At 40.0% G+C, this 26,132-nt stretch overlaps 1 protein-coding gene across 7 annotated transcripts in view; it reads left to right on the top strand.

Moving 5' to 3' along the window:
• LOC139621298 (sodium/potassium/calcium exchanger 2-like) overlaps nucleotides 1-25,421 on the top strand; it is a 45,680-nt gene extending 20,259 nt beyond the window's left edge. For 5 of the 7 annotated variants that reach the window (XM_071477641.1, XM_071477640.1, XM_071477644.1 and 2 more), the window contains 9 exons: nucleotides 854-962; nucleotides 4,763-4,777; nucleotides 9,445-9,495; nucleotides 13,240-13,338; nucleotides 14,645-14,727; nucleotides 20,081-20,215; nucleotides 20,301-20,390; nucleotides 20,744-20,910; nucleotides 21,675-25,421. In XM_071477641.1, coding sequence (XP_071333742.1) covers nucleotides 854-962; nucleotides 4,763-4,777; nucleotides 9,445-9,495; nucleotides 13,240-13,338; nucleotides 14,645-14,727; nucleotides 20,081-20,215; nucleotides 20,301-20,390; nucleotides 20,744-20,910; nucleotides 21,675-21,924 — 999 coding nt within the window. In that variant the 3' untranslated portion in view covers nucleotides 21,925-25,421. The remainder of the gene's footprint in view (nucleotides 1-853; nucleotides 963-4,762; nucleotides 4,778-9,444; nucleotides 9,496-13,239; nucleotides 13,339-14,644; nucleotides 14,728-20,080; nucleotides 20,216-20,300; nucleotides 20,391-20,743; nucleotides 20,911-21,674) is intronic. The other 2 variants (XM_071477645.1, XM_071477646.1) reach the window with 1 other exon arrangement.
• The last annotated feature ends 711 nt before the right edge of the window (nucleotides 25,422-26,132 follow it).

Genomic DNA, 26,132 nt, shown 5'->3' with positions numbered 1-26,132 from the left:
ATGCCTCCATAACTCCAAAAAGTACAAAAGACTGTTTAGTTTTCATTTGATTGGAAAGGAAGCAAACAAAGAGAGCAGCAGAAGGAGAATCGCCAGGGTCACACCGAGAAGCCACATCTCTGAGATCTTACACAAGCCCTGCCAGTCTACATGTCTCCCTTGCCTCCCGCTCTCACCCATATGGACCTGTGAATTAGCACCTGACACCTCCTGTGCCTATGCATCACCTGTGGGCAGCCAAAAGCGGACGCCCTCCAACACATCTGCCGCCTGCAACGGTGCCTAATTTCCCACAGTTCTCAAGTTCAGCTTGAACAGCTGAAGTGACCTTGGCGAGGGTGCTTTGGGGAAAAAGGACTCAAATGCCACTTAAACTGTGAATGCCTGTCTCAACACATGGGGCTTATATTTTTAAGAAGCTCGGGTACTTTATGATACTGTAGCTTTACTGGGCTGCAGGTTCCGCTTAGGGGTTTTATGCAAAAGAGGATTAGAAAATCACATTCCTACCGGTAGCATAACAGAAGGTGGTGGAGCATCGTAAATGCATGAAAAATTGTTGCAGTAAATTGTTGCACAAGAATCAAGCACAAGTAACTAAAATGATTATTCTTTATAATGTAAAATGAAATAAACTTGGAACACAGTATAGTTTCTTGTACCTAGTTAAATAAGCTTTGATAAGAAAGAGATTTTTATAAGCGCTTACATTAGATTAGACTGATGTATTTGCTTTATGACAAAAATAAGAACCAGTTACTGGACTTTGACCAGGAGAAAGCATGTCGTACTAACAGAGTCCCATCTCAGGCGGCTGGATGCTTGACTCACACCTTGTTTCTCCATCTCACAGGCCAGGCCTCGGCTGCAGAGGGGGGGCAGTTCCGCCTCCCTGCACAACAGCTTGATGAGGAACAGCATTTTCCAGCTGATGATTCACACATTAGACCCTTTAAGTGAAGGTAAGAAAGTCAGACAGCACAACTCTTCAGGTCTGTAACAGTCCAGAATACACAGCAAAGATGCTCTTGTTTACTGTCAACAGATTTCCTCTATTTCCAGGTTGATCTTATCTAGAACTTTTCATCTTTTTTCTCTTTCTCTCTTGAAATGACCAAAATCATGTTTTCAGATGTATTGGAAATGTAAACAAGGAATTCAAGACACAACCTTGACTGGAAGCAGCTGTGTTATTAGCACAGTCCAAAGAAAAATAATGGCTTTTATCCATTTGCAATTACCCCACGTATTCCCCCATGTACCCCTTAAAATACAGTCTCCATCATCAACATTTAGAAATACTTGTTTAGCCCCCATGCTGTATGCCTAGACTGAATTGATCCATTTTTAAAAATAGTCCATACGAGACAAGGCAAGCTGCAGTGCTGTGTCAGAGCACAGCTGAGGTGGAAGATCATTTTCCTTTAATCCAAGATGAAGGCCTATTAGCTTAGCAAAAGGAAACGTAAAACGGCAGTGTCAGTGCTCGGCGCAGGGGATGAATATGTTAATACAGCAAGGGAGGTGCAGTGTCATCCCATTTTGAACCAACTCTAAAAAAAAAGATGAAGGAAAAGGAAAAAAAGTTATGTTAATGATGACAAAACAGGCGACAGGGGTTTAAGGAGGGTTTGAAGTATTAGATTGTCTTCGTTTTTAGCTTTGATGAAAGGTCTTTGAATTGGATGTGGAAGGAGTATCTCATGACATGATGAATCCTAATCCTTAGAAATTAATATTAATGTTAAATACTAATACCATCTCACTAGCTCATGTTGCTTTTTCCCTCCTTTTTCCTTTAGTTTTCATAGATGTGTATGTTGTTTGAAAGCATCAGTATCAGTACTACAAGACAACAAAATACTACACAGGACAAGGTCCAAAAACATTTATAAGCAGGAAACAATGTCAGATCAGACTAAATATTTTGCCTTTGGATGGAAGTGATTGCATTAGCGGACATGAGCAGGCGTTTCAGCTTTCTCCAAAATGACTCTCCATTCCTTGAAAGCCAAACCTCGAATGAGTCAGCTCAGGAAAGATTAATAAGTTGTGCCAAGACAGGTTTTAAAGTGCCCATTAACATGCATTGACTCATTGTCTTACACTGAATCTAAGGCGTCCCATTGCAGTGTATGTATCCTTCCATCTCAGTGATCAAAATGTAAATCATAGCCTGCTGGGAAATGGAAGTCGTTATGTTCAGTTGTAAATGCACAACAGAGGGTAATACATACTCCACCCTGCCAGTCCTCATAGCTTTTTGTCAGTTGGTCTTTGAACATGCACTGATGACAGTAGGCTGAAATATTTACTGCTGGTTTGACATCAAAAAGTTAATAGACTGGATTATGCATGCCAAAGACTGAAGCCTTCCCTTTTTTGTTTGTGGTCTGGTCTTAGTCAATAGCACAATGCATCTAATAATTCATGTCCAAATGTGTGTTACTAAATATGTTGTTTCTTAAAAGTGGAGTTAAAGTGGCCAAACAGGCAAATGTTGCTTCAGTATGAAAACAGTAGAAATATAAAGTGATAAAAACTTTATTGATTGTGTTACCGTAAAGGTCAGATAAAGGTAGACCCATTCAGAGATGAGCGGCTGCATTCTACGCACATTACTGATAACATTAATGCAAAGCAGCATTTTGTTGGTGAGCTCACAGCGTGGACAGAGATGAACAGGTGCATCCATCAAAGACAGAGGCTGTGCTGCTTGTCCTTGCGTGCTCTTAGCCTTTAAATGTAGCTGTTCAGGGCCACGGGGAGCTGGCAGTACTCCGTCCATACATTTTTCATGGACATTTCTCAAAATAAAGTCTTCTGCGCTTCTGAGCCGAGCAAAAGTCTCAGGCTGTTTTGCTAGTGCTGGGGCCTGGTTATCTTTCACTTGTTAGACTAGAGTGGGGATAATTAAAGGTTTAGCCGTGTGTGTGGTGTGTGCACATACGCGTGTATGGACGCGTGTGGGTTTGTGTGCGTGTGTTCTACTTTTACTATGTCGGTGTGTTTTTCGGGTTTTCCTGGCTTCATTCCTCCCTTCCTCCTGCAGCATTTGATCTGTATTGTGACCAACCAAACAAACTTAAATTTGCCTTGTTAATGGCCAGCTGTAATTCGAGTACAGTGGAAACAGCTTATAGTGATCACAGTCACAGTGATCTACTGATAATATGAATCAAAAAGCTCGGGACAGAATCATTCTTATTCAAATGGCTTTAAATAGTTAGTTATATTAATCAAGTATTCTGCTTACAGTCTTAATTTTGGGTCTTTTCACACATGACAACATATGGGGGGAAAAAAAAAATCTAAAACGCAGTAGCCTACTGCTGCAATAACTGGTAAAATCAGTCCTCTCCCAACACAAGTTCTGGGTATGTTTGTGTGTGTGTGTTTGTGTGTGTGTGTGTGTGTGTGTGCCTGCTGTGCACACTCACACGACATGTGATATCTTCACCGCCGTGGCTCAGTGCATTATTTTGCCCTCCTATTCCTGCTCTGGTCGTGTTTTGGGACTTTTACGTGATTATCGTCCCCACTCTCTCACAGCAGCAGGTATGTAACATGAGTGTAATCCTTTCACCCTGACCATTCAGATTAGGTTTGGAGTAGGAGAGGAAGCACAGTTTACTCTATATGCATGTAATAAATATACAATTAGATGGTAATCTGCATGAGAAATAAAGAAAAAAAGAAAATAATCAATTTTAATATTGATCCCCTCATATTGATCAGTTCAAACCAGTTCAGACGTGATCACTGTAAGCTGTTTCCACTGTATTATCATGTGAAGTTGTCTCCACCACAGGCTGTGACACAAGTAGGTTCGGTTATTGCAAACATGGCCAGATTTTGGTAGGGCAGCATTAAATGTGGGCAATGTTTTAAACACTATATACTGGAAAAAACCCTGGTTAATGTTTGTGGATGTCTGAGAGTGTGTGTGTGGGCATGCATCTGTGTCTCTCTTTAAATAATAGTTTGACAGTTTGGGGAATATGATCATTCGCTTTCTTGCAGAGAGTTAGCTGAGAAGATTGATACGAATCTCATGTGTATCTGTTAAATAAGAAGCTAGGGCTGGGACACAGTTATCTTAGCTTAGCATAAAGACTGGAAACAACTAGCCTGGTTCTGACTGAAGGTGAGAACATCCGCCTTCCAGCACCTCTAAAACTCTCAGGTTAATAAGTTTCATCCTATTTGTTTATTGACAAACACCAACGTGTTGAAGTGACAAGTGGTGGTTTTTCATGGGGGGTATATGATTTCCTCAGCTTTTCTGATCGCAGCTTAATTTTTACCCTGGTTGTTGTAACATTTAAAAATGTCTTATAATGTGACATAATGTTCTAATTAGTGAGATTAAGAGGTGCTGGTAGATTTTTTTTATTTTACCTTTGGTCAGAGTCACTTTTGCTGTATTGCCTTGTCTACAATCTTTATGCTAAGCTAAGATACCTGTCTCTTTGCCCAAACTTGAGACAAGAGACATGAGAGTGATATCCATCTTTTCATCTAACTCTGGACAAGAAAGTTAATATTTCCCAAAATGTCCCCAAAGTTAAAAAATATATTTAATTTACCATCATACTAAAATGGGCTGTTGACTCTTCTAATGTCAAATTTAACACACGTTTCTCAGCTTGAAATGATACCTATCAATGATTAAATGTACCCTATCAAATTAAATATCACCTGGATTTATCTTTTCTCTGTTTCTGTCTTCCTATCTCTCTTTCCTCTACTGTCCCCTCAGAATTTGCTGACTCTGGTGAGTTACTCCTCTAATTTCTGTACCCCACCTCCTCAATAAAAACCAAAAAATCTGTTTGTTCTCATTCCCACAGCCTGGAGGCAATTCTCTTGCCCGACGTGTCTCATATGTATACATTTCCCAAGCGCCGCTGTGCTGTATGTCAACTCTGTACCGTCCATCCCTGCAGACTCCTTCAAATATCTCATTCTCTTCTGTGGATGTATTCTCCCTGGAAACCCTCTGTGACCATTTCTGCATTGTTTTCCCCATTATTCCTAATCCTCTCTCTCCTCTTATGAACTGCTTGTACTTCTAGCTTTGTGTTACTGCTCTCTGTGAGACAGGTAGAGGCCCAAAATGAGTAGTTTGGGCTTTCCTGGTAAGATTGTCCATCAGCCCCATGTTTGTGAGGATTCTGGAGGGTATTTTACACTGCAGATATTGAGCTAGGAAGGGGATGGAGGATTGTGTCCTCATTCTCCCAACTTGCGAACTTTGTGCTTAGGTCATGAATTCGTGTACCAGGAAGATGGAGGAAAGTTGTCAGCTGTTTCCCCAGCCTGCTTCACGTGCCCTTTGTTAGGACATAAAGTCAATAAAAGCTTGACAGACCAATTAATGACAGTGGAGTAAAATTGAATTAAGTATTCATGTACTCCTTGAGAGATGCAGCAGATGTTTATTCATGATCCAAATTTTGGCCTGTTCTCGTTAAAGTGAATGTTCTTCAGTTTAATGACAGACCTTTAATCCTGCATGTATTTCATCGAAGAGAACATTGTAACGGTCTGGTACAGTTAGTTCCAGGTACAAGTGCTGCATCTCTTTTTCCATCAGTGTGCAGCTACAAACAATATCGCTTAGGAGTGGCATCAAATATTGAACTACAAAGAGAGATGGGGAGGGAGAGGGGCAGAGTGGTTCTCACTCTTCTGTCTGAGCCCTCAATGGATGACTGAAACAAGCCTCCCAAAACAGCACTCAGAGCTCAGGCTGCCTGCATGCCTGCGTGCCTGAATGCCTGTGTATGACCACAAAACTAAATAAATTATTATTAGTAAGTAAGTTTTTTTTTATCAACATCGAATTAATTACTTGGGCTTGTTATTTATTGCAAATACCTGACAGTCTCCTCTTGTTTGTACATAACGTCGCTTCTGTGTGATGATGTAGTGCAGCACTATAAATATCGTGACACAGACCAGCTATCTCATCAGATGCTTTCCTGCAGATCATTATCTCCCTCAGATATACTGGAAAGATCACTCACAGTGCCAATGTGGTCTTGCACGTCTTTGTTGATGTCAGGGCATTTTTATTGAGCAGACATACGCAAGTCCTCTACGAGCTGGACAGAGAGAGAGGACAAGGTCATACCCATGTGGGATTACAGTATGCTTATTGGGTGAACTGGTGAGGTAATAGTGGGTGTGGCCCACTGTTTCATTGGACGTCTTTGATGCAGATACAGTAGGAAATACCCCAAGGGTAGATAAGGGGTTTGTTAGTGAACATCATTTTGTGAGATCTTCTCAAACAGTATAAAAAACCAAAGGAGGAAACAAAAAAGGTAAAGTCAGCCTATATTATGTTAGGATTTCAGCTTTCTGTCCTGTGAGTTTCCAATATTTGTATAGTGCGAGAAGTAAATATCCCATACTGTTGCTGCCCCCCTGCCAGCAGTACTGTCCGTGTGGTGACCCAGGGTCCCATTGATCACATGGTTCAATAATACACTCACTGTCACTGACCTTCCACCCATTGTGCAATGGAAATATAATTTCCATCTATGTGTGTGTGTATGTATGTATGTATGTATGTATGTATGTGTGTGTGTGTATATATATATATATATATATATATATATATATATATATATATATATATATATATATATATATATATATATATATATATATATATATATATATATATAGTTAGCCAAGAGTTAGATGCAAAGATCAATATCACTCTTGTTACTGTACTCTAAATATGAAGCTACAACCAGCAGCTTATCTTAACACAAAAACTGGGAACAAGGAAACGGCTAGCTTGGCTCTGTTCAAGGGTAACAAAATCCAAATCTTTATGCTAAGCTAAGATATGTGGCTGCTGGTTGCAACTTTATATTAATTCATGAAAGTGGTATCACTCTTCTCATTTAACTCTTGACACTGAAGCAGATGAGTGTATATCTGAAAATCTCCAAATATGCCTTTAATATATTTGAATATATTTGAACAGATATTGCCTTAAAACCATGCTCCCCTTCATTTTGTTTTGATAGATAATTTGATAGATAATTACACCTCCAGTATGTTATGTAACTGTGACCAGCCAACAACACTCATTAACCCATCATCCCTCCAACCATACTCATACACGCACACACACGCACACACACGCACACACACACACACACACACACACACACACACGTCACACCCCCTCCCGCGCCCTCTGAGCCACCCTGTGCAGGGTGGGTGAAAGAATCAATGTTAAAAGCCTTTTTGCCTCAGCACAGACTGTGAATTTCCCTGACACCCCTACCCCCAGCAGACAGAACGGGCATGCACACACACTCTTGCACGCGGCTCACCAGAGGTTTAGAGGTCACAGCACAAGGACAAGAGGGGCCCTGGTAAACAACAACAACCCTCCCTCTCTCTCTGGTTGCAGAGGGTGAACAGACGACGACTGTGCGAGTGGTGATTGTGTTGAGGGTTAATTGCCCTCGGAGTAGCCTGAGTTAGAGGTCGGCCTCACAGTGATAGTGCACTTCAAATCCAAATCGCCTAATCATATGGGATTGAGGCACTTGTCTGGGAGAGCAGCAGATGAGCAAGACACTCTGCAATGGGATGTGTTTTCATCTCATTAGATTGTGTTTTCAGGGCTGCCAAGTCTCGCATTTGGCATGAGCTTCGCACCATAATCCTCTCACATGTGAGTGGAGTGGTCGTCCACTGTTGCGCAGAGTTGGGTTTTAGTGTGAGAGCATGCAGGCTTGTGGGTGCGGGCATATAGAGGACTTACTGTATTGTACACCTACTACATGTACAAATCTAGAAATCTCTTGCTTGAGAAAGGAAATATTTTATTTGCTTAACCCTTATTGAATCAGGTAGAGAGCAGAGAGAACGGGCATAACTTACGAGTTTTTGGTGTCGTACAGTAAAATGAGAGCTGGGAGACAGAGAGAAGAGAGCTTGATTTAAAAGTTAATGTTTCATGACATGGGTTCTAAATATGGTGTTTGGTATGAAGGCAGTGTTAAAATTAAGTTTGTCTTACAGTTTTACCAAGTTCAGAACAGCCTCCTAGAGCTCCATCATCAAGATTGTCCACATTGAAGAATTGTTGTGATGTGTGTTTGAAGCTGGAGAGAGCATTTTATGAAGGTAAACAGGAAGTTTACCAAGAATGGATTTTAAGATGAAAAGGTTTTTATTATTCCGCCTCCATGTTGTTGGTGAGGTCCATCCACTTAGCACAAATTACACTGATGAGTTCGTGACATGTGTGTGGTTTTACCACCCAGCCCATTAAAGCTTAGGGATCTTGCTGTAATACACAGAATATTCTGTCAGCCATTTTTATAGGGACTACTTCTTTGGTCAAAAAGTGGTTCCAAAGAAAACAGTGAGGTCTGTGGGGGCACTTTGTCTTAAAAGACATTTTTGAGCACCACAAATAAAATTTCCATCACCTCCATTGTTTTGAAGTAGAGACAGAAGTCTCAGAGGCAGATATCTGAAAACCTGGACAAATAAGGTGAGGTGAAAAATCTGCTTGGATGAACTGTCCTTTTAAATTGGGTGCTGTGCACCTGTAAAATATTAATGATAATGGACAAATGAGACTTCACTTCACCACTATCTGACCAAAAACTAACTGGTTAAGAAAACTGGACAGAGCAATGCTAAAAGCAGAGTTCTCCTGTCAAAACAGGCAGAAACAGGCTCAGAGCTGTGGGCTACTTTTCCACGACAAAGTGCAGTGTGGGAGGTGGAGTCTTGTGGTCTGGCATCTTCTGTTCTGCTGCTTCACGTTCAGCTGTTGCTGCAGGTTTGAATTCCCGGCTAATTCATCATGCAGATGTGCTGACTTTCTATTTACTGTAGCAAGAAGAACTGCTACAGTCAGGGAATCAAACTAATTGTTGGGGTTTCATTGTGGAAATAAAAAGCTGAATCATCAAGCCTTTGAATAAGCTTGCGTGCAGAGGAGAGGAGGACTCATCTTTTTGTTGCATGTTGACCCAGTAAATATTCTTCTGACTTTCCTGTTCTGTTTGTTTTTTAATATATCATTGTATGAACTTTTGATTCTTTTTTTTTTTATAGTAGTGTATTGACCGCCCCTCCCCCCTCCCTTTTCTTGCAAATCTTCTCTAATAGCCATACAGCCTGTGCCACTGGCAGACTCTTTGTCAGACTGAATTACTGTAAGCCTATAATGTATTTTTATTTGTAATTCAATCCTTGCTGCTTTGTTTTGCACTTATGCAGTGATGACTCTGAGAGACTTTGTCTTTCTGTATGTCACCTTGTGCCTGTGTGAGTGTTTGTACAGTATGTGATATAGAACCAGCAGACCTGTCTTTGTTCTGTCATGTTCACTCTTTTCCTTTTCTCTGTGTGTTCGTTGCCTTACCCTTGTCTTTTGCTGTGATGTTGTAGAGCTTGGGACTTATGGGAAACTAAAATATTATCACTCAATGACTGAGGAAGGTAAGCCTGAAAGTTTTCACTACTTGATTCTTGAGTCAGCTTCTGTCATCCCTCTTGGTTTTTCTCCATTTCGGTCATGAAACCACAGCCCTAGCCCCGTTTTCTCTTTTTTTGTTTTTTGTTGTTTTTTTTTTTTTCTTGTGACATACAGTTTGCACAATTTTGCTTTTCAGTTTGATTACCTCTCTGAGATTTCACTGACGTAAGTGCAAATCATGGTAGCCATGCCATTTTTCTTTTTTAATTTATGTTTTACATTTTTGGGTTTTTTTGTTTTTTTGTTTTTTTTTTATTTCAGCCCAGATATTACGTACATACATATTGTGTGTTACTGTGTGTAGTGTTTTTTATGGATTTTTATTGAATTTATTGACAAGATATTTTAAAGAAACCGTGCTGATGTTTGATTCTGTGAGAAAACCACTACTGCTTCTTTGCATTCTTGGTCAAATTTTAAGACATCCGCTCTCATGCAGGCTGGTAAACCACACACAAACACATACAAACGCAAAGCATACGACCCCTTCCCTCACACTCTCACACTGAGAATACACAAGGCACAAGGTTTCCTTCTTTCTTTTTCTCTGTCTTTCTTTGGCCCTGTTACCCATCTACGTCTGCGAAATACATCATTCATGCCTCAGCGCTCGCTTGGAGGTTCCACTTGCACCAGCAGCGGGTGCACACACGTAAGACTTGCGTTGCTGAATTTGGCAAACTGGAGTGACTCATCCACCCAGTGGTTGTGTAACAGTCAGAGCGGACAAGGAAAATGAGCGGCTGTGTAAGATGGTGAGGGAAAGGCTGGACTTAAAGACTCAGCAATTGCTTCATCATTATGCAAATTGCGTGGTTTTGACAATGTGTGCACCTTAAATGGACCTCCCGGGAATTCTTTTTTTCCATGCTGCACAGACTCAACACAGCCATTTAATCAAGAAAAACTTGGTCTTAATTGGTTTTTAATGTTAAAGCTTTTATTTGAACAGAAGCATTTGGACCTTTTTTTTTCTTTGTGCTCACTTTGATAAATGCACCTGAGGGAGCTGTGAGGTTGTGATGAGCTTTTTTCTTTTTTGTTTGCCCTTACAACTAAATCATATTGACATTTCACACCATATCCTACAAAGGCAAAACGCAGTTGGCTAGAGCTACATATTTAAAAAAGTTAAAAATGAGTTGATCTATCTGTAAATTTAAAATTATTATGCCATAGAAATGTATAATTTCTGTAAAAATGTAGGCCTGTATGTGGTGAGATTGCCATGGCTAGACTTAGCTAAAGCTACAACTTGTTGATTTTTGATTACCTAGATTAGTTTGCTTGTTGTAAATGAAGAAAAAAAAAAAAAAAAAAAAAAAAAATTCGATAAATTTAAATTTGGGTCATTTAGCTTATTATTCCATATTACCAAATGAGGCAGTTACTATTAAATCAAGGCACAATTACACTAATTAGCTTAGCAGATCTCAGCAGCTGTCATCTCAGCATTTGACTCTGGTGAAATCCACCTGATTTGGTGTAATTACATTAACCTTTAAAACACATATCTAAATGTATTAAATTGCAAATTAATTTATTGTATTGATTAATTTAAGCTTTGGCTTGTAAATAATCAAAATAAGGATTTAATATTGAACAAGAAAGCTGAAAAAACATATTTTCTTCATTTCCAAAAGCAGAATTCAAGATCTGTATTTGGCCCAAACAGACATTAAAAAATCTGATGTGCAGTTTTCTGGCCAGCTGGAAAACTTTAAACCAATTTTTTTGGTCAGTTTCACTGCTTCTGCTTAATGCGTTCTGCCTTTGTGGGTCTCTGTAGAAAACCAGTACTGAAATCTCATGCCAGAGTGGGTTTCTTCAACATTAAAGAATTTCCTATAGCAGAAAGCCCAACCCTGCTACCAAGCAGAGACAATGGTGTCACACCCAGATAAGGATCAATGAACATATGCGTATGTTCATTGATCCTTATGTGGGTGTATTTTTAAATACCAATCTAATACACACTCACTACTATACACAACCAAATGTCAAATGATGGCCTCAGGTGAGTGATGTCAATGCAGTGGAATGTGTGATGACATCTTTTGAAAATGTACAGTATATGTGTGTGTGTGTGTGTGTGTGTGTGTGTGTGTGTGTGTGTGTGTGTGTGTGTGTGTGTGTGTGTCTTTGTGTGCACGTGTGTGTCTAAAAAAGAGAGGGAGGTGTGGTAGGGCTGTGTGTTGCCAAACAACAAAAAGACAAAGTGAGAGAAAGACAGCGTTTGCCTAAGATAGATGAGTGAGAAAAACCCAAGCGATGAAGAGATGTAGAGTGAGACAGAGGAGCCGGGAGGAAGGCCCACAGTGACTTGGACTGGTTAATGATTTTGCCAGAAGGTCACAGACAGTTCTGACATGACTGGGTGGAGTACGTATTGATGCGTCACTGTGTCAAGCACTGACAAATCAGCCATGCCCCCTAAAAATGAAAAAAAAAAAAAATCTTTCAGATTGATTGCAGTTGGCTGATTGGGACTAGGCAGGACACGCATACAAAGGCTGACATGCACAGGAAGTCAGTGAAATTAAATATGGATACAGCAATAGGGGTAATAATGTGTAAGGGGTTTTACACCAAGAGAACATGATAGATGAGTCAGGATTTCTTTGGACACAGTTGCGTGTCAAATGAAAACGCTCTTAAAAGTTTCAGCTGCTGAATATGTGTGGCCTGCGCAGTCATCAAATCTTAAAATCACATAGGGATCCTGAAAACCTGCAATACATGACTTTAGTACATTTTGAATCATAGTTATTCTTGTCTCAGTTCTGTATTGTTATTTGTGTGTGTGTTGTTGGGGGATTTCAGGCCGTGGGGATTTCGCGGAAAGTCATTGTTCCACAAGCCAGCAGCCAGTCATCGCTCGTCACTGCAACATGTACAGAATTGCCTTGCCTGAGCCGTTATTTAAAATGTCAGAAGGGCACGCTGCTTATGTAAACAACAAAGTCATGTTGTCCAATTGATGACTGGTTTCAATTCAGTCTATTGCATCACAGCATTATCTTTCCTGTATGACTGACGTTATGGGAAAAATTAACATCATCAGGAAACACATTTGATCTGTTCAAATTTCTCCAGCCAGCAGATGTGTCTTACACACTACAGTGTTTTTGTGTTCCTGATGCTTTGCACACAGTTACAAACGGTACCTGAAAACAGCAAGAGTCCCTTTTTAAATGAAGCTAAAAAAAAGTGACAAGCTATAATGATTAAATATATGAATACAGGTATCATTTAACTGTATTAATTTGTGTATATTTTTATATGTTGTCCCCAGCTAAACCACTGAGCGCTTTTAGTTGTTGTTGTAGCTGTTAGCTAGCCTCTGACATCTCTTGTGAGTTTTTGATCTGAGAACTGAACAAGAACAGGAGTGCATCTGACCTCCAGAAGGCAGATCTCTTCACAAGAGAGTCTCTCCCTGCTGGCTTTGCGTCCACCAAGGACCAGGACATTGCAGGATCATCAATATATGATATGCTATGTCATATTGACTGTTGATTTTGTTTGAATGGCAGTTTTGTGCATAGCCACTGCCCTGCCTGTACTGTGCTTCTGAAATGTGACCTCTTTGGGGTCAAAGGTGACAGCGGAGGAGCTCTGACTGGGACGAGGCTGAGAGGCTTTGAAGATGCTATGGTATTCAGCGCTGTGTTCCCTGTTTGACCACTGTGGACTTTCTTTTGCAGGTAAATTTCGAGAGAAAGCATCCATCCTTCACAAGATCGCTAAAAAGAAATGCCAAGTGGAGGATAGTGAAAAGGCCAATGGAGTAGCAAGCCGTTCAGGTAAAAAGGTCTTAGCTACATTTATTTTCCTTAGATGTTAAAACAATAGTTAATAATAACAATATTCCTCATATTAGTTGTTAGGATTGTCCACTGAAATAGTTAATGAGTATAACATCCAATGTTAAACAAGCATGGCATTATCAAGAACTGCCAAATTGATTGCAAGTGTTGTCTTCAAGCAGTATTTAAATCAATCACAGTCACTGGCAAGTGTTATTTATGTGTGTTTTTCACTTCAAAGAGCACTGGACCAAAGGATACACAGGAGGCCAGAGGAAGCGCTTTCATGGCCACAGTGTAGTCAGAGCAGCAGAATCAAAGCGAGACATAGATGTTTATCAACAAGGCAAAATTATGCTAACGGAGCCGCATTAACATATTACCATCTTAATCAAAATGCACGACTGGTCTTTCAGGCCTCACATATCTTAAATTTAGTCTGTGGTGTCTGTAGGACAAGAAGATTTACTGTCAGAATAGTTTAGCGTACTATGCATGTGATTAGATTCATATCCCATTTTATCTGTATTGTGACACCATCCAAGCAAAGGAGTGAGGTCATGTGTTGGATGATAGTTGTATCAAGTCACATTATCTATCTGTGAATCTTTCTAATTGTGTGACAACCACACTCGGATTAAAGCAATTTCCACGGCAATTATAGTTTTATCACCTGATTACATGGCTTTCGGCTCTTTGTATTTTAATAAGGGATGTTAACTAAGTCTGGCCTCAAATGAAATGAAGTCATTTGAGCCACCGGGAAATGATGAGGGATAGGGATGATAGTAACAGCCTCAGACATGCATGTACACATTCATACACAGAAGCAACAAACAGTACTTTCTGATCATCACATTCAACATTTAAATGAGTCTCCAAACATGGCTTTGATTCTTATAACTATGTTTTTTGCACCTTAATACAAATGTTAATGGAACAGACTACTGTACATATTGTATTCATATATGTATATTGACCTGAATGCTGCCATTAACAGTCACTGAGATTAGCCAGATCATAATGACACACACCAAATAAGATTTTTGTGAAAACAGCCAGTATATTGTTGCTGAAACAATTCATCAATTAAAAAATAAAATATTTTAGTGATTTTACTTATTATCTTGAGACAGTTTGGGCCCAGAGGCTAGAAAAGGGTTAACTACCTAACAGTGCTGAGATGCTGTCTCCAACCTCACTGCACGTCATAACAACTAACACTCTCATGTCTATTTGGAGCAGTGACAGCTTTTGTTCCTCTAAATGCTTTTCACTTTAATAGTCTTCAAATGCCCCACAGATAAGAACCTTCCTAACAGCTCCAGTGTGGAAGTGGAAGTGACACCACCCATGAATGGAACGGCGGGGCAAGAGGGGGAGACGGTAAGAAATCCCTGGACACTTACATGTACACACACAACAACAGAGAAATAAACTGCAGTGTGATACCAAACTCAATTGCTTTTTTTCCACCCCAAAATATCCCCAAGCCAACAAACTGGGTGGTGTTATGAAAAGGCAACAAAAGTGAGAGACTGATATCCAAGGCAGAGAGACATTTATGAATATTTTATGCTTCTCATCTGTGTCTGTGTTTCACCTTGAGTTTGATTGATGCAAAGGTTGCGCTGACTATGGCACAGGTCACTACTGCTGATAATTTCCCAGCATGCACTTGGGCAAGTTCCTCCATCTTCAGCCAGACCTGCCAAAGACCCACCTACTCCCACTGAGTTCTGTAATCACACTCCTCACTCACCTGCTGCTCCCCACCGCTGGGCGCTCGAAACAAACACACTCGCCCACATGCGCCAGCACAAGCACACACAGCCTTTGACGTACGGCCAGGCACACGGAGTCTCAGAACGGCACCTACAGCAGTTGTGCTGGCATGAGCGATGAGGGTGGGACGCGGCGACCCGCCGGGCCAGCAGACGGTCCTGCGGCAAGAGGGCAGCGATTCAAAGTGACACACTGAGAAGGAAACAGGCAAACGAGACAGGCGTGTTGGTCATTCTCACTCGTTACATTGCCATGACCAAAAGTGACCCCAAGACAAACTGAACCCTGCTGCTCTTTTTGACCAGAGCTAAAAGTTTTTTTTTTTTTTGGGTAGTCCATAATGAAGTGATTGGATTTCAAAGGTCAAAGGTCACAATGACCTCACAAAGCACAGTTTTGGCTTTGTTATTGCAATAATTTCAGGGGAATCCCTTCAAATTTGGCACAAATGTCTAATTGGACAAAAGGAAGGACTGATGATTTTGTTGGTCAAAAGTCAAGGTCGCTGTGACCTCACAAAACTCAAGAATTTATACACTAATTATGTCACAATTTAACACAAATGTCTAACAGGATAAAATGAGGTAGTGATGGCATCTCATATCCAAATGGTCAAAGGTCAACTTCGCTGTAACATAATGTTCTGCAAAAACATCCGTGATTATTAACAAACTCAGGAAGCGGAGATTGTGACCATATTTCCTGCAAGTTGGCTGGTTGGCAGAGGCATACAAGTTTAAGTAAAATATCTGGTTTTATCAGGCAACACCTGTGGTTACTTGTGGAAATGCTAAAAACATCTTAGCCCCAGAATTCAATTGGAAATTACACAATGCAGTCAGTCACTAAGGGCAGAACATGTGCTTTGACCAGCTTCTCTGTCAACAAACAACAGAAGAAGACAAGTAACACATGTGACTAGCTGCTGTAGCTGTACTTGTGCCAACACAATGGGGGTGCATGATTCAATTCTATGTGAATTTGAAACCATTTGAATCTAGTGTGTGAATCTTAGATTTTGCCACTGAGAGTGCAAACTACTATATAAACTAAAGTATATAAATACATAAATACATGGTTATAGCACAATAAATGCCAGCCATAAATAGTATCAAAATTGGTTTCAGTTGAATAGTTGGGATGCACAAATCCTGCCTCATTTTTCTTATAAATCTATTCCTCAGTATTTGAAATGATTTTTGTTTGACATAATAGTTTCCAGCTCTTAGTTATAGGCACCCGCATTTCCCCAATAATTTTCTCAAGGCCCCAAAACTACTTTCATAGGCTGTTCTTTGGGTTAATCTGAGGCAGTTTTCTTCGATTCAAGCTACTAACTTACTATATTGTTATTCTGTTTTTCTTTCAAATGATCTTGTGTTGCAGGAATTTGTAAAGGCTTTGCAAATAAACTGTAATGTGGCCAGTCGCTTTTCATACAAAGTCCTCCACAATACTATAGGGACAGGTTTTAATCTTGCACGATCGGTCTTTGAATCAAAGCCCAGGCTTTGAATAACACTGTGTAGTTGGAACCAAATATTCTTCAAAGAATATGATCTTTTTGCACTTAAGATACTGTAGATACTGTAGCACTTTGACATACAGCATTCCTCCTGAGTAAGATAGCAGTCTATAGACACAGTGGTTTATAAATACAAACGTGTGTGGATGCATATAGGAGGATTTCAGAATAGGCTGCACAAGAAACAGCCAAAGATGAGCCCTGACTCGCAACATGGCCATGTGTGTATTGATCTACTCCACTGCACAAAGTTGTTTTCAGATTGATCTCACACTCTTGGGTTAATAATAGTCTTTTCTGATAAAACTGTCATCACTCCCCTGAAGCTGAAAATATTTGTGTCTGTAAAAACAAAGTGGGCAATGCAGACAATTTTTAGATGTCATTTCAAAGGGTGAAGGTGGAAAACCTGACAGATGGAAAATAGAAACACCTTTTTCAGGTGGTGATTCACAGAATTTGGAAGAGCTGAATGCTTATTGGCATGCCAAATTCTCACTTGCTGCTATTTTTAGAGGTCTGTCCCACAGTGCACCTGTCTGTGTCAGCCAGGAAGTAGCTGGAAACAGCTCACACCTTCATATGCCGCCAGAGGCCCCGTCATACTAATTGTTCAATTCCTCCTGGATGCCTTGGCAACCAAGATTGGGGAATAAGGGGGTAGTTAAGGTCAAATTAAAATCTTCAGCAGACTTCCAGCACAATTTTCCAGCTCCCTTTTTTGTTGTTAAAAGCATTGAGAGCTGTGCTGACAGAACTGATCATATATTATCATATTTCCCAAAACAGCAGAAATTAAAGGGTTTATTTTTAATAAAAGTGAATGATGAGCACAGTCTATGACTCACAACAAATTGCTTTTCTGTAAAAACATGTTGAGGATTTTGTACTTTCAGCACACATTTTGAATATTTATGAGAGCGTAAAGCTCCTGTAATCATTTCTTAAAATAACATACTAAGGGAAATTGTAACCGACGGGATCGTATGACTCATCCTACCTACTCTATCACAACTAAAAGGATTTGAAAAAACATGTGCATCATGTTTATCCTTCTTTTATCTGTTTGCTTTTCTTTTGCTAAATGGTTTGAGAATTTGAATCCAGTTGGAGCCTCCATGTAAAAAAAAAAAAAAAGAATAAAATAAAAAGATAAAACTGTCATGTGAAAAATGTGACACTGCTACCAGAACAAAAGCCAAACTATGAAAAGAAATTAGTCTAGTTTGTGAAGAAAGCATCAAAACCAGGGACATGGTGGATCGTGAAGTGAATTTTATTTTATTTATTTTTTTACAAAACACACACTTTTAACAGTGCGCATCCTGGAGCACTACTTTCTATTGGTACTACTTTTCTACTCACACCTGTGTGTGATTAGCATAGGCATATTCAGAAGGAGTATTGGACAAGAAGAAGAAAAGATGAAGTGATTTCAGACAGACACCTACTTTTGTCCATTTCATGCCATTAAAACCTGCATCAGCAAAGTAATGTATGCTATGATGCCTCTTTTTTTTAACCATTTTTTTAACCATTTGTACCACTTTTCGTTTTGTTGCCTCACACCATGTGCCAGTGCAAACACTTTCCTCTGTGAAGAAGAAAAAAAAAGCAAATGTCATGCCTCCCCTTGCAGGTCTGTGGCGCCTGGTAAAAGTCAGTGCCTTTAAGCTCGGAGTTGGCAGTGTTGCCAACTGAGGCACCACAGGGCAGGATGGGCCCCCAAGGGGCTGGCATTTGGGAGCCAAGTCAGAGGAGTGAGCACCAGCTCTATGGGGTACTTCAGCATAGAAAACAAGTAAAGCAAACCATAAATAGACAAATGACTGACTGGTGGAGTGTCAGCCACAAACACCTGGATTCAGCTGCATGCAGTCAACATGAAAGAGCTGCAGGGCAAACTACAATGTAATGCAGCTTTTCCTGCTAGAACATAAGAAGCTTTTATTGCTATTATATATCTGGCAAACACTGCAGTCATTACATAGTAACACTAATGAAAACCTCTCACATCTTTACATCTCTGAAAAGCAATGGATTCGGTTCAGAATCGACCTTCACAAAGCCTCAGGTTTTTGGTTTTAGGCCTCTTAGCAGACAACAATGCAGCCATCTGGATATGGAGAGGAGGAGAAATCAGGATGCTGAACGTAAGTGATGCAAGCTCTGCCTTTTGTTTGGCAGCTCTGATTACCAAGGTTACCAGGCAATACTCAACAGCAGTAGCTGCCACAGCAGGATAAGCTCCATATGATTCATGATTCGTGCAGTAGCCATCTTAAAAGATTTCTGCTTCACTCTCTCAGTGCGCTTAGCTGACACGATTAAAGCTGTTAAGACTTAAATTACTTTCTTGAGAAAATATGTTGTGTTATCAACATATGTCCTACTTTTTGTTTTTCCTCCTACTGTATGTTTTTTGCATTGGTTTGCTGCTTGTTTTTTTTTTTTTGTTTTTTTTTTTTTAACACTGTGCTAACGTCACTCTCAAAAGGACAAGAGACGGATTCTAGGTCATCGGTGTGTTCTGCTGAGATCTGCATGTGCGGACCTGTTCTCCGCAGGTCCCCATGGCTCCTTAGCATCTTGTATAATTGGATACAAAGGGACCAGAGACATCTTTCCACTCTCAGTGGGCTTTGTTGTTGTACATTTAAGTTTACAAGAACCAGAATGTTTGTTTGAGAGTCTGCTTTTGCATAAGTAGGCACAAAAGCCGAACAGGTCAATGGAAAGATAATTTAGCTTTCTGTCTTTCTGCCTTTCCCTGTTAGACTGACAGCTTTTTGTTGCTGATCCACAGAGAGGTGACAGTCTTTGGCTCACTTGGCATTCCAGTGGCGGGTCCAATCAGACCCTGTGGGTCTGCCGGTGCAGCCAGAATCAGCAGTCAGTAGTGATGAGGCCCTGATGACTGGAGAGGCACAGCCGTTCAGGCTCAGTGCAATCTCCCAAATCACAGTCATCAGACTCCTCTGTCTTAAGGTCACAGCAGAGCAAAGGCACGTGCACAACTAGGCCTTGCCATCAATATCTGCAGACCTCTGTGTTGCTTCTCTTTCTCTTGAAGTGCTTGTGTTGCAGTACTGCCTGACTCTGTGGATAGCTGCTATGGAGAGGTGTATCCCAGTGGGACAAGTTATCAAGCTAAATAGACACTTGCATTCTAATGAATTTTTCAGACACTCCTGTAGGTACATGCAAAAAGCATGACTCAGCTCAGTGGTGCTCAGTGCTTTGCCTCATATTACCTGATATTTATTCACTTATGATAAATTACCTTAAATTATGTGGACACCCAAACATGACACCCAGGCCAAAGATAAACAAAAATGCATGTTTTAAAAGGTATTGCCCATTTTGATGAATGTTTTTAAACCTTTATTTCCTTTCCTTCTTTTTTTTTTCTTCGCTGTCCCCTCTCAGGCTGAGGATGAGGAGGAAGAGGACCAGCCTTTGAGCCTGTCCTGGCCAGAATCTAACCGCAAGCGCTTCACCTACCTCTTCATCATGCCTGTCGTCCTCCCCCTGTGGCTCACGCTGCCTGACGTCAGGAAACCGGTGCGTGTGGTGTGTCATCAGTTTTATCTGCATGAGTGTGCGTTGGCTGCCAAATTGACTCACTTTTTTTTTCCTCGTCTTTCAGTCATCAAAGAAGTTCTTCCCCGTCACTTTCCTAGGAGCCATCTGCTGGATTGCAGGCTTCTCATACCTAATGGTGTGGTGGGCTCACCAGGTAGAATATTCTCAAAGGCCTGTTTACATAAATGTTGTGTGATCAGGACAGCAGTCCAACAACAGTAATAATGTTCTGATATGATCATGATCATTGTCAAAAACAAAGGCAAGATGCAGCTGTCTTTTCTCCCAATTTCCTCTCCTTGACAACTAAACTGAAACCATATTCTATAATCCACCCACTCATCAATAATTATAACTGTCTTATTCAAAACAGAGAGATTGTCGGATAAAGTTTTGCCACCTCCATCAGCTCTCAAGCATCACAAGAAAATTAAAAATAGCTAGAACAAAAGATTAGGTTTTATTTACCCCAAAGCTTAGTTTCCTTTTTTTTTTTCTTTTTTGCAGGTTGGAGAGACCATTGGGATTACAGAGGAGATTATGGGCCTGACTATATTAGCAGCTGGAACCTCCATCCCTGACCTCATCACCAGTGTTATTGTGGCACGCAAGGGGCTGGGTGATATGGCTGTATCGAGCTCAGTAGGCTCAAACATCTTCGACATTACTGTTGGGTACGCCATCTGAGCATGATTTGAGTCTGGTTACTGGTGTTAAGGCAAAATTTCTGATTTGTAGCCATCCTTTTTGCTGGGTCTATACTCTGGAACAAACCCAGCATCAAGTGTACAGGTATAATTGTTGTAGATCAACAGTGCAAGATGTATTTTGTAAATTATGATCATGAATCCTAGGAAATTTGTGTTTTCTTAGATGGATAAATGTATTATACATGATCTGGCTATACAGTGCTTTAAATTTATACCCTATAGTAACATTATTTACATAATTTCTTTTGATTTTTGATGCACATGCAGAGGCTCCAAAGCCACAGTGTAACCCACACTACTAAAAATCCTGCTTTATTAATGCAGCAAGGTGAGAAATCAAACAGGATTCACAGCTGCTGCCAGGTTTCTTTTCCATTTGCTTTTGTCTGAGTTACAGATTTCCTGTTGTCACATTGTGTGTCATAATAGCCGCATATTACGTTATGCTCTGGTGGGTGTGAGCAACTTCAAAGAATTCACCAGAAAAAGCCTGTCAAAAATATGTTGCCTCGTTTGAGAAGGTTTGACCCCATAACATTTGTAATAAGAGAGAAAACGTTGGCAAGTGACAAGAATGTTGCTTAATGTCTGGGTAATGTAAGTTAGAAATGGACAGATGTGCTTTAAAGGGTCAGTTAACCCAAAAGCTCATCTTGTGGGTGTGTAAAAAAAAAAGTCCCACTGTAACTGTCAAGAACAGCATGTAACACGTGTTTGTGTATTTGCAGACTGCCATTCCCCTGGCTCCTCTGGTCCTTCTTCAACGGCCTGAAACCGGTGCAAGTCAGCTCCAACGGCCTCTTCTGCGCCATCGTGCTCCTCTTCCTCATGCTCCTTTTCGTCATCATCTCCATCGCTGCGTGCAAGTGGCGCATGAGCAAGCTGCTCGGCTTCATCATGTTCATGCTGTATTTTGTCTTCCTAGTGGTCAGCGTCATGCTGGAGGACAGGGTCATTACCTGCCCGGTGTCCGTCTGAGGACCTTTTAGGACCCACTTCCTCTCCCTCGTCACCACCAACACCAACACCAACACCACCACCACCACCACCACCACCGCTACAACCATCCTTATTATCTGCCATCACTCTCATCTGACCTTTGTGATCCTTTACCCCAGGAATAAAAGAAGAACTGGATGACAGAATAATAAAAATACGGGGGGAAAAAAAGGGAATCTACTGATATTTTCAGTAAGCAGGTGGTGGCGGGGAGCAGTTAAACCAACAAGGGCACAAGACTTTGGCTTGGCTGGTTAAGCATGGGCCGAACCTGAGTGGATTTTTATTTATGATTATTATTTAACTGGCAGGGGAGGGGAGTTATAGGTGTATCAGCCAAATATAAAAACATTATGCATGCCATTAGTGTCACTAGATGAGCTGAAGTCAAGACTACACCTGGTAGGTTGAGGACAATGACCCCCTGTGAACTTTGGGGGGAAAAAAAAATAACAAAAGATACACTGAAAGAAACTCTTAATAATAAATGCAGTGACTGAGCTGAAATCGCGAGCATATTTGAACTAGTTCAACAGACTGCGATGCTGTCACCAAGAGGGAAGAGGAATTTGTGGATGGGGAAATGGCAGACTGTGCGGATGAAGATTTTGTTCCCAACATGTTTCCTGTCTGATGGTATTGAGCGAAAAGATTCTCCTGTTGGCTTTGCACCTGAGCAACAAGGGATTGCTGTTTTTGAAAGACTATTGCTGGGCAGACAAAATTCTTTGGTGTTATTTCTTTTTTTTTTTTTCTTTTTTTCTTTTTTTCTGTAAATTCATCTGTGCCCAGTCTGTTTGACGGGTTTTAGCTTCCCCTCTCCCCTGCCAGTTTTTTCACCACTGAATGTTTCTTCAGAGGATTCTTCTTTTTTTTTTATTTTTGGATTCATTTTCATTAAATATTTAGAAGTAGCATTAGATGTACTGTAGCAGTATTAGTTGGTGTAGAGTCCTCTTGACAATCTGCTCCTCATTTTTTTTCTTTTGCCACTGAACACACGTTCTAATTGTACAGACGTTTTCATGCCTCACATGCACCGACTGATAAAGGCAAGAAAAAAAAAGCCTCACTGAAGTTTAGCCTCTCAAAATATATGCTAGCCTTCAATATCTTTCACTGGTTGGGAAAAAAAGCATGAGTAATTTAGGCTCATTAAAGTTTCATAATGAAGTCAATGTCAAAATAATACATTTCAAAAGAACTTAGCAGTGTTTAAGCGTCATGGTTGATTTAGATTAGTCAATGTGTAGTGCTTTGTTCACAGTAGAACTGGGCTCAACTCACCGGCTAGTCAAGCTCCTGGGGTAGTAGTTTCAAGGAGTCAACTGCATGTTAAAAAAAAACAAACAAAAAAAAAAAAAGATAGATACTTGGAGGTGAATAATACCAATCAACATTTAAGAAGTTGTATACCAAAATGTTTTCAAACATATTTCATAACTTCTTAATGCAAACCAGTGCTCAGTCTCTATGTAGAAAATGTCAACATGTATGGTCAATGATATCTATCAAACTTGTGCAATTTCTTTTCGAATCAAAGGTGCTTTCGTGTGCATGTGTGCAAACTGCATTGAAGTCATCACACAATGACCATTCCTTAAATTTATCTATGAATAGAGGTTATACTACCAGTATTTTGCAACTAACTGCAAAAGAAAATATTCACCAATGTGTGTTTTATACTGGAAATAGAAATCATAATCACAATCTCTCTTTCAGCTACATAGAATGTGGAAACCACAGATTTAACAGCAATATACCGTGTGTCACCGTTGAGAATTGCACCCCCCCAGCCGCCCGTGCGTCTGTCCCCCCGCTGTCCTTCGTGTCCAACGTAGTCCTAAACCCCCACAAGAAAAAAAACATGGGGGACTATTTCTCCTAATACTGACCTACAACCCCCTCCTGTTAGAGCTGGCCAGAAACACCCGCTTTACCTCAACACGACCACTGTACAGCAGCTTAGTAGGAATTTACTGTAAAATAATAGTAAATAGATTCTCTGAATGTGTGAGGAAAAATGCATGCAAGGAATTTGGGCTGGTTACCCACTGACTGTACAGCTGAGCTTATCCAACTATATATGTTCACTTTTATGCATCAATTCAGAGAGCAACACCAAGAACTCACTGGTTTTACTTTGTAAATATATAAGTCCTGTTTTTGCAATAATCAAAAGGTTCACACATTTCATTCACTCGGATTTATTTTCTTTTTCTTTTTGCAATAGTGGATGAAACAGTCATTGGTACTGTATACTGGTGGCCCCTTGTATCATGATATTACAGAGCAAAACAGGGGCATTTATTTTTGGACTACTCAACATCTGATTAGCATACGTTAAGCTAAAAACATGCTCGCTCAGTTTCTGGTAAGAAAACAAAGGCTAAAAATACCATATTGCCTCCTTGGATTTAACAAATGTGGGATTCAGTGATTTGCCACAGTGGTTTCTGACATTTGGTGCTGGTTGCAAATGCACAGGAAAAACAAACAACTATGATACCTGCATAAACCAAACTCATATGTTAAACTGCTGCATGTAGTGTGCTTTCATATTGTACATTTCCACCACCAAGATTCAAAGATTCAAGATTCAGGCCTCTATGATGACTCATGTGCTTTGTGAAATTCTCCTGTGCACATTTGTCATGAAACACTTCCCTCAGAGTGCCCACACACTCTCCTGAACCTGATCACATCTCACCTCAAGTTTCTACTCATCCCTCTCTTGTTCACTTATTAACTTTCTCGCCAAAGGCTTGGTGAGAAGATGCCACGCTCATGCACAGTAAATATGAAGCTAGCTGGTTAGCTTAGCTTAGCTCAAAAAGTGGAAACAGGAGGGAACAGCTTGCCTGGCTGTGTTGAAGCGAACTAAATTTGCTTAACAAAATCTCTGAAACTAACAAATCAACTTGTTTAAGTATAAAAGCAACAAGTGTGGTTCTACCAGGGGTTATGTGTGAGCCAAGAAAGCCAAGCTACCTGTTTCCCTGTTTACAGTCATTCTGCTAAGCTAACCATTTGTTAGCGGTAGCTTCATATTCACCATGCAGACCAGTGGTTTCAACCTGTCATCTAAGTCTTGTAAAGAAAGTGAATAAGCACATTTCCCTAAATGTCCGTCTATTGTGTTCAGAGGTTAAGAGGTTTTTGAAGATTTGCTTAAGTTTGGTTGACCTACCACTACAGTCACATGTGCATATACCTATGCACTACCATTCTTAAAACCCCTCCAGTCATGACAAAAAAATATCGATTTTTCTTTTCCATAGTCACCATGATGTTTTGTGTGAGAGCCTGAATGGTAAGAATTAAAAAAAAAAAAACAAAAAAAACAAAGAGAACTGGTTTGGCAAGCAAGCTTGGCATCGATTGTGGTTTCCTGGGTAAGCCACGGTGAAAGTTGACCACTAATGAACATTCTTGCACTGTAAATGTTTTATTTTCTTGGTGTTAATGTAAGATTTATTTAAGGTGTACATATATACAGATACAAATTAACCATATAATCTATATGTGTAAAAGAAATATGTCTCTTTATGTAAAAACACAAAGTATATAATAAAACAAATAAAGATGATAATTCAAATATGCAACAACGTGTTTACTGGTTTTACATCACTGTCACTACTCATACATTTGTACGTATCTTTTGAAATTTGTGGCATCTTTAAACCCACCTTTTTAGTATTTCTCGTAATGAGTTGTTTTGAACAGTTGCCAGCAAATGTGTTTTAAGTGTTCATTATATATTATTCATATGTTATTCACTATATATGTATATCATTAGATATAACTACAACCAAGATAAATGTGTATGTATAAAAATTCTCACACTTGAAATGAAGCTCCACATGTGAAAAATGTGTATGAGCAATTATAGTTGATAGATCCATTAATAAATACTGAAAAGTCTTGTTATATATAATTATGCCATATCTGTGGACAAATATATTGCAAAACCTTATAAACCATCTATCAAGGGTAAATAGCCTACTCAGAAATGCTGAATGGATGTTGCACTCTAATTTTTGTCTATTGAGTTTCCTGTAATGTAGCATTTCATTGTTGCTAATGCTTAATTGCAGCTTATTCTTAAAACCAGTAAAGATTCATTCCTACAATGCCCAGATCCATACACATAGTACATTACCTCACCTTGGATAATCTTTTAAATA

This window comes from Trachinotus anak, unplaced genomic scaffold (assembly GCF_046630095.1).
Source record: "Trachinotus anak isolate AG129_WGS33_773 ecotype Australia unplaced genomic scaffold, CSIRO_AGI_Tana_v1 ptg000005l, whole genome shotgun sequence".
Classification (NCBI taxonomy): domain Eukaryota; kingdom Metazoa; phylum Chordata; class Actinopteri; order Carangiformes; family Carangidae; genus Trachinotus; species Trachinotus anak.
The sequence above is the reverse complement of the archived record's forward strand: the minus strand, read 5'-3'. Positions and strand labels throughout refer to the sequence as shown.